Source organism: Lontra canadensis, unplaced genomic scaffold (assembly GCF_010015895.1).
Source record: "Lontra canadensis isolate GAN:19392208 unplaced genomic scaffold, GSC_riverotter_1.0 scaffold33, whole genome shotgun sequence".
NCBI lineage: Eukaryota > Metazoa > Chordata > Mammalia > Carnivora > Mustelidae > Lontra > Lontra canadensis.
Window position 1 is genome coordinate 2,827,888 of NW_022631027.1, and position 17,668 is coordinate 2,845,555.

General features: G+C 36.9%; 1 protein-coding gene across 4 annotated transcripts in view; it reads right to left on the reverse strand.

Annotated features, from left to right (window-relative positions):
* Nucleotides 1-375: 375 nt before the first annotated feature.
* KYAT3 (kynurenine aminotransferase 3) overlaps nt 376-17,668 on the reverse strand; it is a 57,817-nt gene continuing 40,524 nt past the window's right edge. For 2 of the 4 annotated variants that reach the window (XM_032867063.1, XM_032867062.1), the window contains exons 8-14: nt 15,517-15,593; nt 13,997-14,086; nt 9,928-10,114; nt 7,626-7,702; nt 7,276-7,362; nt 688-759; nt 376-528 (exon numbers count right to left, since the gene is read on the reverse strand). In XM_032867063.1, the coding sequence (XP_032722954.1) occupies nt 697-759; nt 7,276-7,362; nt 7,626-7,702; nt 9,928-10,114; nt 13,997-14,086; nt 15,517-15,593 (581 nt within the window). In that variant the 3' untranslated portion in view covers nt 376-528; nt 688-696. Of the gene's footprint in view, nt 529-686; nt 760-7,275; nt 7,363-7,625; nt 7,703-9,927; nt 10,115-10,261; nt 11,231-13,996; nt 14,087-15,516; nt 15,594-17,668 lie in introns of those variants that run through there. The other 2 variants (XM_032867061.1, XM_032867064.1) reach the window with 2 other exon arrangements.

A 17,668-nucleotide genomic window follows, 5' to 3' on the forward strand; every position in this document is an offset into this window, starting at 1 on the left:
ATAATCCGTGTGGACCTTGAAGCCACTCTGGAAGATGGCAGTATTTGGGACAGAGAAGCAAAACTGTGAGCAAAGTTCAAAGGCCCTGGTAAATGAAGGGGAGGGAACTACCTGTGAGTAGAGAAAGAAAGGACTTGGAGTTGAGGGCATATAAGTGGCAAGAGTTTTCACACAATGGTGGAAAAATGGAACTGCTACTAACATTAGTTGAGGGTTTATTGAGGTTTTACATATATCAATCCATTTTATCCTCATAAACTTCATCTAAAGTAGGTACTATTTTTTTAAGTAGGTTCCACGCCCAACATGGGGCTGGAATTCATGACTCCAAGATCAAGATTTGCAGGCTCTACCCACAGAGCCAGCCAGGTACCATAAAGTAGGTGCTATATTTTATTCCCTTTTTATGATGAGGGAACCGAAGCACTGAGAGGTGAAGCATCAACCAGCATCTCACAGTTCTTACCCACGATGCTACTCTGCCTGAGGTAAAATGGTACTGTAAGGTGTTTGCATACATTTCAACTGAAAAACAACAAAAAGAGAAAAACCCCAGTGGGGTTAACATTTTGGAAAAGCAATGGAAATATTTCTTCATATTTCATGGGTACTGAAATATTTGTTTTTCAGTATCCAGCAGATGGCAGCACTAAATAACAATTCCATATCAGGTGGTCTAATACAAACCTGCTTGGATCAAGACTTCTGTCCAGTCCATGCCTTAATTATTTCTTCAGCAGCATCCAGTGTACTGTCTTTCTGTAAATAAATGAAATAATCTCATTATATATCAAACAAATTCAAGATGAAGTACATATTTAAATATATAAAAATATACCAAAGTCAATGGATCAGGAAAAGTCATGTAGTGATTTGGGAACCAAGTGCTCTTCAACCCCTGATAACTTGAGCCAGGGCCCAGCTGGGCTCTAGCCTGTCCTTGTCCTCCAGAGCACCGAATCCCAGAGTGTTCAATCCGGGCTCATGCCTTCTCAGAAGATGAGTCACTGGAAGCCTTGCCCATATAAAGCCACAACTCTGAGAGCTGCATGGACAGAAACTGGAAAATGGCATCCGTAGTATCTTCCCCCACCTTGGTGGTCTAGTATACAGGTCCTGAGCTCTTTAAGGAGCCCAGGAGCAAATTAAACAAATCAATTATTTATAATGTTACATCCCATTACTGCCTAGCTGGAAAAGTGAATGAACTTCTTAAGAATTCAATATTAGAGGAGCTAGAGAAGTGTGACACTGATCACTACATCATACTGTTTTGTGATACTGGCTGCCAGTCTATTGCTCCAATCCTGACACTAAAGAAATGTACAAATCAACTAGCATGTGGCCAAAAAGCATCACCAAGAAAATGATCGACAAACTGTTAAATGCAGTTCAGACTGAAAACAGTTTAAACTGATCCCTGACAAAACCACAGCCACTAGTGAGGACACTCTCACTATTTATAACCATCAGAGCAGTCCGAGCAGCTTGCCGTGCCAAAGAAGACCCAGACTCATAAATGACACCGATGGCAGCAGCGAGTCTGAAGGATGTGCTCATGGGATCAACATTTATTATTTTGGCTTTCTTGCCTCTCACTGCACCCCCTTTTGTGCATGACCTGACACCCCTGATGATATCCAGCCATAAACTTGGGATATTAAAGGACTGAGACTCCGTCTCCAGTTGGAGTATTTGAATGTCTTTAGGAAAGGAATTCATAAGGGGGAAATCCTTTCCATCTGGGAAACTGCATGATATTTATTGATGGTGTTTACTGTCAACATTTATATCCAATGCTAAGATTTCTGAAAAAATCTTTTTTCCGTGCTGCTCAGAAAAGTTTACTGAAAATACTGGTTCACTAAAAGCATTAAAATCAGCAGTCTCTCTCCTCTTAAAATGACATTTACAAATATGAAGATGATTCCTTCTGACACAAAATCATGGTGAATGGTACTACTGGCTGGCATTTGCCTAATTGAAAATAGGCACATTGAGCAAATTACAGCTATCATTCATTAAGTTTTGGATAGCACTCCAATGATTTGTTTACTTTAAAATAAAGACAGATTTTGGTAAAGTAGAAAAAATATTTAACATAATAGCACTAAATGAAGATTTAAGTGAATATTTGATCTCAAGTGAAGAGAATTTTCAAAATTTTCAAAAATGAAAAGGCAGACCTATAAAAGGAATACAATTAAATTAACATATAGTTACAGAAACAAATCAGAGAGTGTAGAAGAGCTTACACAGAGTCAGAATCATCTGCTCCTCCTCCCTACTCCTTCCTACTATGCCCACCATCCCCCAAGACAACTTTTTATGGTAATTTCTGGTTTTGGTGCTAGTGGTTACCTCCAAGATCTAAATAATGCATTTGGTTCTATTTCCTTATTTATCGACTTCAGACAAAATTCACAATTCTCTGCTCTGAATGAGGAAAAATTGTTCATTCACACTACTATGCCCATTCCCTTCAATGTTTCAGTTATGATTTCTCATAAAACTCATTTGCTTTTTGAATAGGTAATACCAGCATATGGTATAAAATTAAACTGACAGATAAACAGTGAAAATCAAGCTCTTGTTTTTCTCCTTTGCTTTTTCTACTTCTTTTCTTTTCCCTCTCTACTGAATGATTTAATTGAAAAGCCATTCGGTGGGGCTGAGTGAAGCAGGTGTCCACATATGGAGGCAGGGGAAGCCTGGGCAGCCTGGTGCAGGATGTAGCAGCCCGAGTGGAGAGAAGGGGGAGTTTCTTATGTGGGTGGCATGAGGTGTTGGTGATGGCAGTGGCATTGTTGACTGGAACAGGATGTCAGGATCCAAGCAGGGTAAGCCAGCATCTGTATGGCAGGGTGGCTCCAGGCAAAGTGGTGGAACCTAGATGGGATGAGGCAGGCATCTGCCAAGGTAGACGGGCATGGGATGTCAGAAACTACGAGGGATGAAGGATTCCATGCAGTGGGTGATAGTGGCAGCCTCGTGTGCAGTGATGGAGAATTGGAGGAGGGCATCTCTGCAACAGGTGACAGCAATAGCAGCCTGGTACAAAGTGTCAAAGCCTGAGGGGTGGTGGCTGGAGGGACGGTGGCACATACAGAGAGACTGATTAAAGATGTGATTCCATGATGAAAGCCAGGGTTTTTTTCACTGTCAAAGAGGGGAGTTAGAAATACGGAGAATCCTTGAGCACCAATCATTCAAAATGTGCAAGTCAATTCATGGGAAAAAGATCCCAGAAGTAGAATTTCTGCGTTAAGAGGTATGTGCATTACATGTGGATGGAAATGGTCAAACTAACCACTGTTAAGAGATTTTACAAATGATACCCCTGCTCTCTGTAAAGAGTGTCTTATAGAAATTTTTAGTTGTTCGGCTGTTTCCAAACTAATAGATAAAATAAAATTTTGTTGCCATTTTAATTTTCATTTCTTGTAATATGACTAAAGTGGGAGTCCTTTCATATATTTGAGAGCTGCTGAGAATTTTACCCATAACCATTGTAAAGTGCTCCTTTTTGGCTTATTTTGCCTTAAGTTTCACCTGCTTTCTTTCAATTTTCATTATTTTGGCATGTTTTGCCATTCTTTTATTTTTAGCCTTTCCAAGAGGTTGAGTCAGCCATGGTAACTTTCCTTAGACTTCTTGGTATTGCTCCCGTATCTTCGAGGATTGAGTGTCGATGGAAAGGGGGTGTGTTCACACAGATCCTCTTACTCTGCCCCCATGAAGGCTTTGGATTTTTTGTGTAGATGCTGAAGGACTGTTTATCTTTTAAGTCCAATATATCTCAGTGTTAATTGTTCTGTGACAATCTTTCCTGAGGCAAAGCATTCCCTTTCAATTGCTGGATTTAGCTGCCCTTTTTTTTTTTTCATTAAAAAAATGAAATTACTGAGCATTCTTAAGCATTCTTAAAATAAAGCTATTAAATTCTTTTCAGGGTCCATTTGTTCCCCCCACCACAGAATTCTAGATATTTCACTTGTCTTCCACATCTATAATTTTTCTAATATTTTAAAAGTCTTTGATCCTCTCCACTCTTCTTTGATCATTTTTCTCAATCCTTACGATGCTTACAGAAGTAAGTATTCAGGGTTCCCTGCGCTGTTTCCAATGTCACTACAATTACCAATAGCTTGATTTTTTTCCCTTCAATTTTGTACCTGAGTTCTGACAAGCTGTCATTTTATCTTCTTATATTATCTGACATTATCTTCCCTGAACTTTTTAAATTTCTACTTTAATCTCATTTTAAAGGTTCTGGATTTGAACTATCGACTTTTATTTGCTCTATAGCAACACTTCTCTGATTGAATATTCTCTTTCTGACACTTTGTTTTCCCTGCACCTTTCTCTTCCACCCTTAATAGTATATTTTTATAGACTCACAGCTGATTCTTTTTCATGAGTCATTTTTGATTGAATTACCTCTGTAATCTCTTGCTAGTGCACCTACTGTTCCTGTTGTTCTGGTAATGAATATGCTATCTACTGACTTTGTCTATAATTTGAAGATGTATCTGCAGATCTATGTGAAGAGTTAGGGTAGCACTAGAAGACAGCAGAAATTCTCCCTGGTTCATAGTAAAGTTTAATATGATTGATGTGGACTTTAGTGGTGGGGAGGTTTTTTTTCCTCCTCCCAGATAATTTAAGAGGCTACCTCCAATTTAATCTATCTCCTCCACATTGCCCCAACACGGGCTGAAGCAAACATGACAGGTGTGAATAAGAAAATTTATAACCCAACTATAATCTCCTTTCCACCCTGCCCCACACAGGTTCTAGATGGTACAGCTGTATATCTCTCCTGCCTTGCATGATGCTAATGAGTCTGGAGAAGCTCCCACTGCTAGTGTACTTATTGTCCTATGGTTTTAAATGAGTAGGTTCCCTGCTGTTAATAACTTGAAGATGTAGACACAAGAGACTTTCTAGGTGTCTTCCCTTTACTTTCACAGTATTTGGCAACTCTTCTTCATTTACTGGGGAATTTGTGAATCTGTTTTCCATTCTTCTAGTTGTTTTCAATAATTTCCAAGAAGAGAATGGGGAAGGGCAGTGTTTATGCTTTTAAAACAGGAAGTCTTAAGTTACCTTTTTTTTTTTTTTTTAAATTAGTTCTGCTTGTAACTTTAAAAGATACACTTCTCTTTCTAGGATCCTCTGAAAGATGAGAATATTCTTGGCCTTACTCTCTCTTCTAAAGTTTGGTCAACTAAATAAAATATTAATAAATAAAAATAAAATAAATAAAATGTTATTAGGTTCTAACATTTTTATTCTCTTCTGAATGAGTCTTCCAGAGTTTGTAGATTGTCTTTCAAAGTTGAAAACAATGTTTACATCATTCTGACTAGGTTTATAGATGAATGTGTTGGTAGATTTTGGATCTTATTAAGCCTGTCTTCAGTAGCAACATCTTAAAAATAGCAATGATGCATATATTCAGATTTTTTTAAAAGATTTTATTTATTTACTTGAGAGAGAAAGAGTGAGAACACAAGCAGGGGGAGCGTTAGATGGAGAAGAAGCAGGCTCCCCGCTGAGCAAGGAACCTGATGTGGGGCTCGATCCTAGGACCCCAAGATCATGACCTGAACTGAAAGCAGCCACTTAAATGACTGAACCACCTGGGTGCCCCTCAGATTTTTTTTTTTTTAAGTACAGATCTGATGATAAGCAATTCATTTAGCTGATAAGCAATTCATTTAGCTTTTGCTTGTCAGGAATATATACTTAATTTTCAGTTTTAAAGGCTATTTTCCTGGATAAAGAATTCTGGGCTGATCTATTTCTTATTTTAGCACTTTGAGGATGTCATTTCACTGTATTCTGGTCTCCATATTTTTCTGATAAGAAGTTGCTAAATTCATAAGCATCTGAAGTAGAGTCTTTTTCTTGCTGTTTTCAAGATCTTACCAATACACTTGGTTTTTAGCAGTTTGAGTATAAAGTCTCTTAGGGAGGTTTTCTTTCCTTTCCTTTTTTTTTTTTTTTTAAGATTTTAATAATTTATTTGACAGAGACACAACGAGATAGAGAACAGAAGCAGGGGAGTAGCAGAGGAAGAGGGAGAAGCAAGCTTCCCATTGAGCAGGGAGCCTGAAGTTGGGGCTCGATCCTAGGACCCTTGGATCATGACCTGACCAAAGGCAGATGCTTAATAACTGAGCTACCCAGGCGCCCATTAGGGTGATTTTCTTTACAGTCTGTTGTGGTTCACTGAACTTTTAGATCTCTAAGGATGTTGCTTTTCACCAAATAGGAGGAAATTTTTGCCATTCCTTCTTTTTTTTGGGCTATTACTTCTTAAAATACTTTTTCTGCCCCATTTTTTTTTCTTTTTTTTTTTTTTTTGGTACTCTAATTACATGTATTATCACTTGATACTGTCTCATAGACCTAAGGCTCTGTTTATTTCTCAAAAATAATTTTTCCCTCTGTTTTTCAGATTGGATAATTCTATGAATCTATAATTCAAGTGGGTCTTTATTCCTGATATCCTCAATCCTCTGTCTGTTAAGCCCCATACATTTTTCATATCAGATATTACACTTTTAAATTCCTGAATTTCCAGTTGATTTTTTTATAGTTTTAATTTGTTCACTCATTATGACTATATTTTCTTTTAATTTCTTGAACAATATCTGCTTAATTTCTTCCAATATCTGCTTTCTTAAATTTCTTAATTTAATCTTCTTAATTTCTTCCAATATCTGCTTTAAAGTCCTTGTCTGATGATTCCTATATCTGGGTCACCTTGTAATCTGCTTCTACTGATTACTTTTTTTCTTTATTAAGGGTTATATATATATTTTTTAAAGATTTTATTTATTTGAGAGAGAGCACAAGCAGGGGGAGGGACTGAGGGAGAGGAAAAATCAGACTCCCCACTGAGCAGAGAGCCTGACACAGGTCCTGGGATCATGACCTGAGCTGAAGGCAGACACTTAACTGACTGAGCCACCCAGGTGTCCCAAGGGTCACATTTTCTTATGTCTTCACATGTCTAGTAATTTTTGATTTCTGGCTGGACATTGTATTGTTACATGGTAAGATGTCTGATTATGCTGTAATACAGTAAACTCAGTACTTCAAAGTGTTGAGTTTTGTTCTGGTAGGCAGTTAATTTCATGGCAGCAAGCCAAAATTTTAAAACTGCATATGAGCATATTCATTCCTAGCAAGAGAAAAAAGGTGCTTTATAAATCAGAAGGCATGACATCATAAACGTGTTTTTGAATAGAACAGGGAACTTACTTTTATGAAGCAAAACCGCACAAACTTCTCAAACTGTAGTTTGGTCTCTGTGTTACAGAATGCTGAAACTGGAATGGCTGACAGTTTCTGAAAAATAAATAGGAAAATAAAATAGGAAAACTACTTTTTCAAATTTAATTTTAGAATAGATAAATGTCAAAAACAAATACTTCTAAATGTTCACAACAACTTCCAAAAAGAAAAAAATGTTTTTAAAATCCTCCACAGAGCCATAGTGGAATATCACATAACAAAACTGTAGTTAACATTGTTCAAAACATGTCAGCAAGTATTCTTCATAAGTTAACCATAAAATACAGCACAGTATCTCAAAGGCCAATAAACATTACCTTATTTTTAGTCATCCATTTCACAAATTTATAGTCATATGGTTCATTACTGTCCTTCATATCAGAGAGGTCTGCATCTAAAACAACAATGAAAATTAGATCGTCTATTATATCTGAGGAGAAGATGTATTTCATTTAAATCTGCCAAGATTCAAAATATTTTCAGAAAATAGTCACAGAAACTACTGAAGTCTCACACTATATGGTGGGTTGGGAAGTGAGGAATTCACAGTGAGGAAGTGAGGAATTCACATTTTTTTGTTTTATTTTGTTTTTTTAAGAACGATTATTTCCAAGATTATGTAACTAACACCATTTTCCATTTGCTATTGCAGCCACAAAGTTCATTCCGAAGTTAATGCTAATCACAATACTGTATGAACTTATATGAAAAATTCGCTTCCTTCCCCTCCTATGTGAACTGATCCTCTGTTATATAAATTTCTATTTATATATATTATTACATACAAACCTTTTTAATATAAGTTAGCTTAAATGCTTTTTGGAAATAAATCAAGTATATAAATTAATTATTTTAAAAATAACTCATGTTGGGTAACTCTCTCAGGTTCCCTTTCCTTCTCAGGAGCTTTTGTACTGTCACTTAGATATCTCTCAATAAACTTTTTCTGTTGCTCACCAATAATAATAATAATAATAATAATAAAATAAGTACATAAATAAAAAAATAAAATACATAAAAAATAAAAATAATTCATGGATGGCTCAGTTGGTTAAGCATCTGCCTTCAACTCAGGTCATGATCCCAGGGTCCCTGGGATAGGGTCCCACATCGGGCTCCTTGCTCAGCAGAAAGCCTGCTTCCCCCTCTGCCTGTCCCTCCTCCTGCTTGTGCCCTCCCTCTCCGACAAATAAATAAATAAAATCTTTAAATAATAAATAAAAATATACAAAATAAATAATAAAAAATAATTCATATTGAAATGGTATGGATTTTCAATTCAAAAGCAAACTAAAGGTGATGAAAACAGCTGTTTCTTTTTATCATCTCATAAAATGAGTTATACATTTAGATGTACCATAGGAAAAGTGATTTCTAAACCTCAGAATATAGGACATCTTAAGGGGTTTTATATAATAATGGAGCTTGGTAGAGCCAAACATATATATCTTTCAGGCTATAGGACAGCAAAAATCTCTGGGCATAATGGCCTCTGCTTCTCTCACAACAAATGAAGAAATAAGTCACTCTTTGGTTATAAAAATCAAAAGTTTTTATAAAATGCTTTTCAAGTTCAGTGGAATATAACTTTATTGTAATAGAACTTTAAAACAAACTATTTGGCCAACTTCTATCAAAATAAATTATGCTTTTAAATTTACTAATATTAACACTATAGGGTTTTTTTTGAAGAAAATTGGTTATATATAAAATGTTATCATGCTCCTAATTTTAGATTAGTATGGGATGTCAGAAATATATAAAATAGCTTCAGGTAATATAAAGACCATTGTTGGGGCACCTGGGTGGCTCAGTGGGTTAAACCCTCTGCCTTCAGCTCAGGTCATGATCTCAGGGTCCTAGGATCAAGCCCCACATCAGGCCCTCTGCTCAGCAGGGAGCCTGCTTCTTCCTCTCTTTCTGCCTGCCTCTCTGCCTACTTGTGATCTCTGTCAAATAAATAAATAAAATCTTTAAAAAAAATAAAAAAAATAAAGACCATTGATTTTAGAGACAAAACTATTTGGAATCCAGCTATGTGACTTCAGGCAAGTTATGTAAAACTTTCGAAGTCTTCACATCTTTAAAATGGAGCTAACAACACTTTCTTCAAAAGGGTGTTTGAAAGTGCTAGGCAGGTAGTAGATTCTCAATAGATATTATTTTCCTTCTTTACTTCATTTCAGTATATTCTAAAATAACAAACATTCCCTGATAGCAACAACATTCTAGAAATTTTATTTTTCTTAAGTAAAAAGGGAACTAAAATTTTACTCAGGGGAACCCTGGGATCATATATTATTTCATATACTTTTGTTTTAAATTCCACACTAGAACAAGATGATAGCAAATTCTATGTTTAATGGAATACCTAAAAGAACTGACTGCATAACCATGTTAACAGTCACACTTAAGGTTCAGGGACCTCAAACTCAAGACAGTTATTAAAACAAAAGACAAACAACAACAACAACAACAAAAACCAGTGACATTGTGAAAAGCCATTTTCCAATAGACAAAATGTTGGTATGACTTTGACACCAATCTTTACTCTCTAATTCTAATATAATTTCCCACATAAGTTTCCATATATTTGTAATAATAAAAACTCTTACAAACCTAGCAAAGACACATCAGCAATGATGAAGTATCCCCCATCAGGAACTATGGGCTTTAGGCCAAGATTTTCAAGTAAATGTATCATCCGATCTCTTTTTACTTCTAACTCTTTTGGCAAAGAATTGAAATAACACTCTGGGTCATCCATGCGCTTGATGTCAATCCAAAAAGCTTGAGCCAAGGCTTCCTGCATGTTAAGATTGAAACATGTGGAAAGGAAATACGGTAATGTTACTTATTGCTGAATTTATTGGTAGAATTAAAATTGCCTGAGTCACATGATTGGCAAAAAAAAGAAAAAAAATCATTCAGAGAATTATAGCTGAATTCCTGTGAACTTATGTTAGGCGATGTAAATTAACAGAGGAATCAGTTACATGTAAATGATTAAATCTAACTTGAAGAACTGAGAATGGGCCATGAAGATCTGAATTAAAAAAAGGTTTTGTATAAAGATGGCTTACTTGGAAATGAAAAGACATGAAGTTATTTTCCACTGAGATGAGCTGCAGAATGACTTGCTAGATCTAAGTCTGAAAGATGACAAAGAAATGATGAACTAGCCAGCCTTTTCCCATTACCTTGGAGGAGGTCATGGAAATGAAAGCGGACCCACTATGTCACTACCCATAGGTATGCAATAATTCTAATCTAAATTCTAATCCCTGTTCTAATCATTCGTATCCCAGAAGTATCTATGGACCACAGGGATTAGAAAAGAGTTTCCAAGGTATATGGAGTCACTTCTGTACCATTCCTCAAGAAAGCCAGAAGTGACAGGAGAGAAACTGGGAGAAGGGAAAAAGCCAATGTTGTTAAAGGTCATGTGGGTGTCTGAGGAGGCAACAGGTCAGGAAAAGGTAAACAAGTCTGAATCAGGACATACATAAAGAACGAGGATCTGTACAAGCAAGGGGGCAGAAGATTGGTAGGTCAGTGTGAACTGAAACAACTTAGAAATACCGGTTCTCAGCACAAAGAAGGAAACATAAGTAAATAATCAATAAGTGGAATGGTTGAGATAGCAGGGCAAAGTGGCCAAATTTTAAGGAAATTAATCAGAACCAAGAAGTATCAAGAATTAAAGGATAAAACATTCATTCAGTAAACATATACTGAATACCAATGTTAAATACTGGCATTGTGATAAAACACTGGGGCTATAATGGTATATAAGAGAAACATGATCCTCACTGTTATGAAGATTCCAGTTGGTGTTTACTGGAGGGGGTAAGTGGAAGGGATGAGGAAACAAATACATGCAAAAGGCAGGATACAGTTTGTTCTGTTGGAAGAACTGAGTCTGGCGTGGCTCAAGAGTAGCAAGAGTGGATGGCAAGAAATGACATGGAGAGACAGGGAAGGGTAAGATCACTGAGAAGATCGCATTCCAAAAGAAGCCAGCAGGAAAAAAGAATTAATAATAATTTCCAGTACTAACAAAATCTTGGATAAATAAGGATCAAGTTGCATCAGCCTGGGAAGCTGGGGTTCTCTTGGGAAGCATGGGCCAGCTTCCAGACTTGGTTGTCTGAATGCATGGAAAAATCCAGGCACTTAGCTGAAATGGAGGACCAGAGCAGTCAGGAAAGGATGTTCCAGATTCTTAGCTGCATCCTTCTTTTTCTCAGCAATTTATTCACTCCCCATTGCAGGAGATATTGCCCTAGAAAAGTCAAAGCTCAAGAGACATGAACATGTCTCTTAACTGTAGTCTTATACTTGACTTCCTTTTCTCAAGCCCCACATGTGACCCAACAGCAAATACTGTCAGCTCTGCCTTCGAAATATATTCACAACCCAATCACATTCCACCATTTTACTATCCCCGTACTGGGTCAGTCAACTGCTGTCTCTCTCCTGGATCACTTCAAGAGTCTTCTGATTCAATAAAGTAGGCAGGTCCCTTTTATAGTGCAAGTTAGATCATGTTACCCTTGTGCTTGAACTCTCCAGTGCCTTCTTATCTCACTCAGCCTTTATAGTAAGGAACATGACCTTACTTGATCTGGCTTCCAGCTATTCCTTTGATTTATTTCCTCCTACTCTTGTCCTTTGATCATCCCGTCCCACTTTTGTGCTTTTCGCAGATACAAACATGACAGCCAGACTGCTTACCCCAGGGCCTTTGCACTTGTTTTTCTCACAGTCTGGAAGGTTCTTCTCTCGGTAACCCATGTGACTATTTAAGCTTCAATTCATAGCTCAGATGTCATCTCAGTGAGGCTTTCAAAGATTACTCCATTTAACATTGTATATCTCCCTTAGCACTTTATATCCTTCCTCTTTCTTGCTTTATTTTTCTCTATTGCATCTATGAATACCTGGTATATCAGTAAAATATTTACTTCTTTATTATCTGTGTACCGTCAACTGGGCTATCAGCTCAAAAAGAGCTTTTCAGAAAGAGATTCCTGCTGTATCTCCAATACTCAATAAATGTTTGTTAAATAAATGAATGGACTTATTTTGAGTGGATAAAATGAATTTATTATTATATAAAACCAAAAGTCAAAACTAGTCTTTATTATGATACTACTTTAGAGAGTCACTGGAGAAAGAATTAAAAAATTTTTTTTCTCATTCAGTAGATATTTTTGACAGGAAGCAAAAAAGTAAATTTACTGTAGCCAATATATTTCACTCTTTTGGCTTTTTAACTGTCTTCCAGAAAAAAAATTTTTTTTTCACTGTTCTGATTATTCACAGAATAATGATACATAGATACCTATTTTATATTCATTTTTTAAAAACAGAAAAAATATAAAAAGGATATACATTAAAAAGTCTTGTGCCCAGCCCTGTTCCTATCTACTCATTTCACCTATTCCTCAATCCCCTAAAATTAGCCACTTTTACTAGCTCCTTAAGGATCCTTCCAGAGATCCTTTAGGAAAATACAAGTGAACGGTTTCCCCCTGTCTTATACAGGATATAGCAAAAATATACATTGCCCTGCATCTTGCTTTTTTTACTTTACAGTATATTCCGGAAATTTTTCCATATTGATCATTATAGAGTTTCCTCATTCTTTTCCTTTCTTTTCATTTATTAAATACTCATAGTGACAGACAGAATGGCCCCCAAAGGTGTCCAGGTCTTAAAACCCAGAACCTGTAAGGGCACCTGGGTGGCCCAGTCCTTCAGTTCAGGTCATGATCCCAGGGTCCTGGGACAGATCCCTGCATCAGAGCACCCACCCTCTGAACCTCCCCACTGCTTGAATAAATAGAAAAATCTTAAAAACAAACAAACAAAAAAACCCAGAACCTGTAAATATGGTACCCTGCATGGTAAAATGAACTTTGCAAATGTTCAAATACAATCATAAAGATCCTTATAAGGGCAAGAAGGTAGCAGGAGAGAATCAGAATCATGTTAGAGTGATGTGACCATGAGCCAAGGAATGTGAGCAGTCCCTAGAAGACGGGAAAGATAAGGAATGAAGTCTCCCTTAAAGCATCCAGAAAGAACACCAGAAATTAGACACTCTGTTTTTAGCCATAAGACCCATTTCAGATTGTTGACCTCCAGAACTGTAAGATAAAAAATTTGTATTGTTTTAAGCCACCAAGTTTGTGGCCATTTGTTACAGAGAAATAGGAAACGAATACAAAACTCATATAGTATTTAAATGTTTGGATAAACTATGGTTTGTTTTAATTCTAAAGATGGATAATGACTATCCCCTATCTCCTGCAATAAATGGCCATACACATAGACAGCTCCTTAGGTGTACAGATAAGAGCTACGGGGTGAATTCCCAGCAGATGGATTGCAGCTTTGTAGGGCATGCACATCTATAATTCTGCTTGGTGTCGTCCTGTCCTTCACAGAGTCCACAGTACTTTGCAATCCCTCCAGCAGTGTATGAGTGTTCAAAACTAAAACTTGATGTATTTAAATAAACAAAAAAAAGCTGTTCTTGATAGCAATGAATATTTGTCCGTTCCTAAATTCCCAAACAGTACTAGATGCCTGGTTCAAAAAGGGCACTCGAATACACAGCCTAAAAATAACACTTTTACCAAAAGACCATGCTTCAACCCCAAGTATCGTTAATACTTACCTGTAAAGGCGTCGCACAGGTATAAATGGTGTTTTGTTGGACCGTCTGTAAATGTTTTATCAGATGATGAGGACCAATGGACCAGCCAAGCTGGAAAAGGAAAAGATAAAAAGCAGATTTCAAAAAACAAATCTAACTGTATGTACCAAATCTGATGGAGTAGTTCAGCTTAATGTAATTATTAAGTATATGCAAGTCTAAAATGTTCATACTATGAAAGTAGTGCAGTGTTAGTATTTACCCCTCATTTCAACACTGTTGTTTTGTGAGAAAGTTTCCACTGGAGTCACTGAACTCTGCTTTCAGAAGGTAAACAGTACCCTTAGTCACTATTATCCTTTTCTTTTCTAATTTGCTACTTCTGATATTCTGAAGGTCTAAAAACTGTAACAAAGGTTATCTGAATTAGGTAAAAGTAACTCTGAATGAGGGCCTAGGGGGCTCTTCCATAAGCTGGTTCTCCAGGCCCCATTTTCTTGATACTCCCTGCTTCTTGGCCATGTTCAGGAGAGGCCGGTTGGAGGATGACCAAGTTTCCATGGCCTTACCATGGGTGTTGAGATTACTTAAATGAATAAATAAATAAAAACTAAACAATAATTTACTGGGTAAATTGTTATTGTATTACATAATGTGGTGCGTAAGTACGTGGATTCTGAAGCTAAACTGCCTGCACTGGCTTGACTTTATTTGCAGTATAGCCTCAGGCAACTTACTTAACTTTTCTGTACTAGTTTTATTGCCTGAGAAAGGAGATGACAAATTACACTCACTTCATAATGCCCTTATGAGAATGAGCTTGTGTAAAGCACTTAGAACTTGGCAAAGAGTAAGTGCCAAAATAGTTATTATTCTATATTATTTCTTCCTCCTTTTATATTAATATGCAATAATCTGAACGCTTTTTGCAAAAAAAGAGTGCCATTAGTTCATTACTTATAAAATAAAAAACTACCTATTTTTTCTGCCATTTACAGTGACATGGATGGAGCCAGTGTTATGCTAAGTGAAATAAGTTAGAGAAAGAAAAATACCATATGATTTTACTCATATGTGGAATTTAAGAAACAAAACAAATGAGCAAAGGGAAAAAAAAGAGAGGGAGGGAGGCAAAACAAGAAACAGATGCTTAACTATGGAGAACACACGATGGTTAACAGAGGGGAGGAGGGAGGAAGGATGGGGGACACAGGTGATGAGGAGTCAGGCAGGCACACGTGATGAGCACTGGGTTTGTATGGAAGGGCCCAATCACTGTACTGAACACCGGAAGCCAATATGACGCTGTATGGTAACTGGAACTTAAATAAAAACTTTAAAATAACAAAGAAATGATCAGGTCTCAAAAAGGATAAAGGCCAACATGAAAGCCGAATGAGTAAATAATAAAGAAAATATCAGTAAATATAAAAACCTGTGTAAACTGAGAATATATGCATTTAAAACACACAGGTACAGAAACTCTACGAGAAATAAAATATATGCCTGTTTTGAAGACATTATTTTCTTCTGCATCTTACCTTCCAGCCAGTTACACTGAAAGTCTTTCCAGCACTTCCTATTGTTATTGTTCTCTCCCACATACCTGGAAACGTAGCTGAATAGGAAAGAGAAAAGAAAAAGGTTAAGTAATTGCTTTCCCATCAATCTATATTCGTATAATCTAAAAGTAGTGTTGTCCGTGTATTTCAGTAGGTTTTTATTTTTTAAATTTATTTTTTATTTTTATTTATTTTATAGATTTTATTTATTTATATGAGAAGGAGAGACAGAGAGCGCACAGGCACGGGGGAGCTGGAGAGGGAGAAGCAGGATCCTCACTGAGCAGGGAGCCTGATGCAGGGCTCCATCCCAGGATGCTGGGATCAGGACCTGAGCCAAAGGCAGATGCTTAATGACTAAGCCACCCAGGCATCCCTTCAGTGGGTTTTTAAATATAATGTAACTTTAACCCAAACACAATTAAAAATGTTACAGTACTTGAAAACACTGTAATATGTGACAGATTAAGTAATTTTAAGTAGCACAATTACTTCCAGGGGCAGAAGCATCAGTAGCCAGTGTTCCGGGCAGAGGTCACACAAGCCTTGGCACCTAGCACTCAGTGTCAGCAGTGGCAGTACATTCAATATTCTCTTCCTGTGGCTCCATTTTGGTTGTGGTCCTGGCTATTGTTGTCTCAACTCTACTTTGCCCATTTTGTGAATCTATTTCATGTGGTCCCCACACCAGCAATAGTAGTCTCAGTGGGGAACTAGTTAGGAAGGCAAACTATTGGACTGCATCCCAGAGCTACTGAATCGGAAACTCTGGGGGTAGCGCCTGGCAATCTGGGTGTGCATGCATGTGCGTGTGTGTGTCTTGCTAACAACTTTGAGATATAAATCCTACACCGTAAAATTCACTTCTTTAAACTGTCCAATTTGATGATATTTAGTATATCAGCAGAGCTGTGCAAGCAGTTGGAGGAAGTCCATACCTTTTGGGTATCACCCCTTAATATCTCCATGGCCAAAAGCGCTAGAACTTGTGCCTGAATGGAGCTCATCTCCCATACTTATTCTTTCTATAATACACACCATAGCCTTCCTGCTCTTAGAAATATTAGGCAGCATGTCAGCACTATGCTTGGGATCTATTTTAAAGAACAAAATCATCATGAAAAGGACACTTGTTTATAGAAGGAGCTGAAATAAGAAAGCAGAGTGTTGCCTTGTTGACCTCAACTGAGAACATGTCCATCGGGCCACTCCAATTTTTTGCCCCTTTCTGCATATTTATGAATGAAGTGCTAAGAGCATTGACTTTGGAGTGAAAAAATCTATTTGTGAGTGATTCACAAGTTTGGATTGCACAAATAATGAGAAATGACTGCATAAATGTTTTCAAGTTGGTTGATATCTTTAAAAAAATCATTCAATCTTATTCTTATTTACTTACCAAACATTTATTAGCAATGACCAGGTGCCAGAGGCTAATTTAGGTCTAGAGGAAACAAAGATAAGAAAGAAGCCATTCCTATCTTCAAGGAGTTTAATGTCTAGTGGGGGTAGGAGGAAAGTAAAACAGAAACCATAGTGCAGTGTGGAAAGTGCTGTAATCGCAACAGGCATGGAGTATCATGCAAGAACAGAAGAAGTTGTTAGGCGTAGCTTTCTGTAGACAGTAATGCTTGAGCTGAGACTTGGAAGACCATGTAGGCCTTTGCCAGTCAGAGAAGGGGAAAAAAGGTAATTGGGGCAAAGGGCATGTAGGTGACAAAATGATGAAGGTAGAGAATGTAAAAGCTTGTGAACTATGCTGAACATTGATAAACTATTGCCTTTATGAATCTTCCAAGAATGCTAACTAACTACACTGCTCTTTGCACTCCTTAAGTAATTTAGTTGTGAAGTTCTCATGCAACCCCATGAGTTTTTCACCTGTTCTGCAGAGGTACAGTAGATATTCTTCTGTTGTTCTAAGTTCTAAGAGTCATGGTATACATAAACCTCTCTTTTTTTCCAGCAGTAAACTGATCTGCTGAATAACTTACAAGGAATTTTAAGATTAGTTATCTAAATACTGAAAGATTTGTATATCAATATCAGTGTATTAATATATCTTTTTTCTAGAAAGAGAGGTTTCTTTTGTTGACTGAAACATCATTTTATAGAAATCTGGAGATATCAT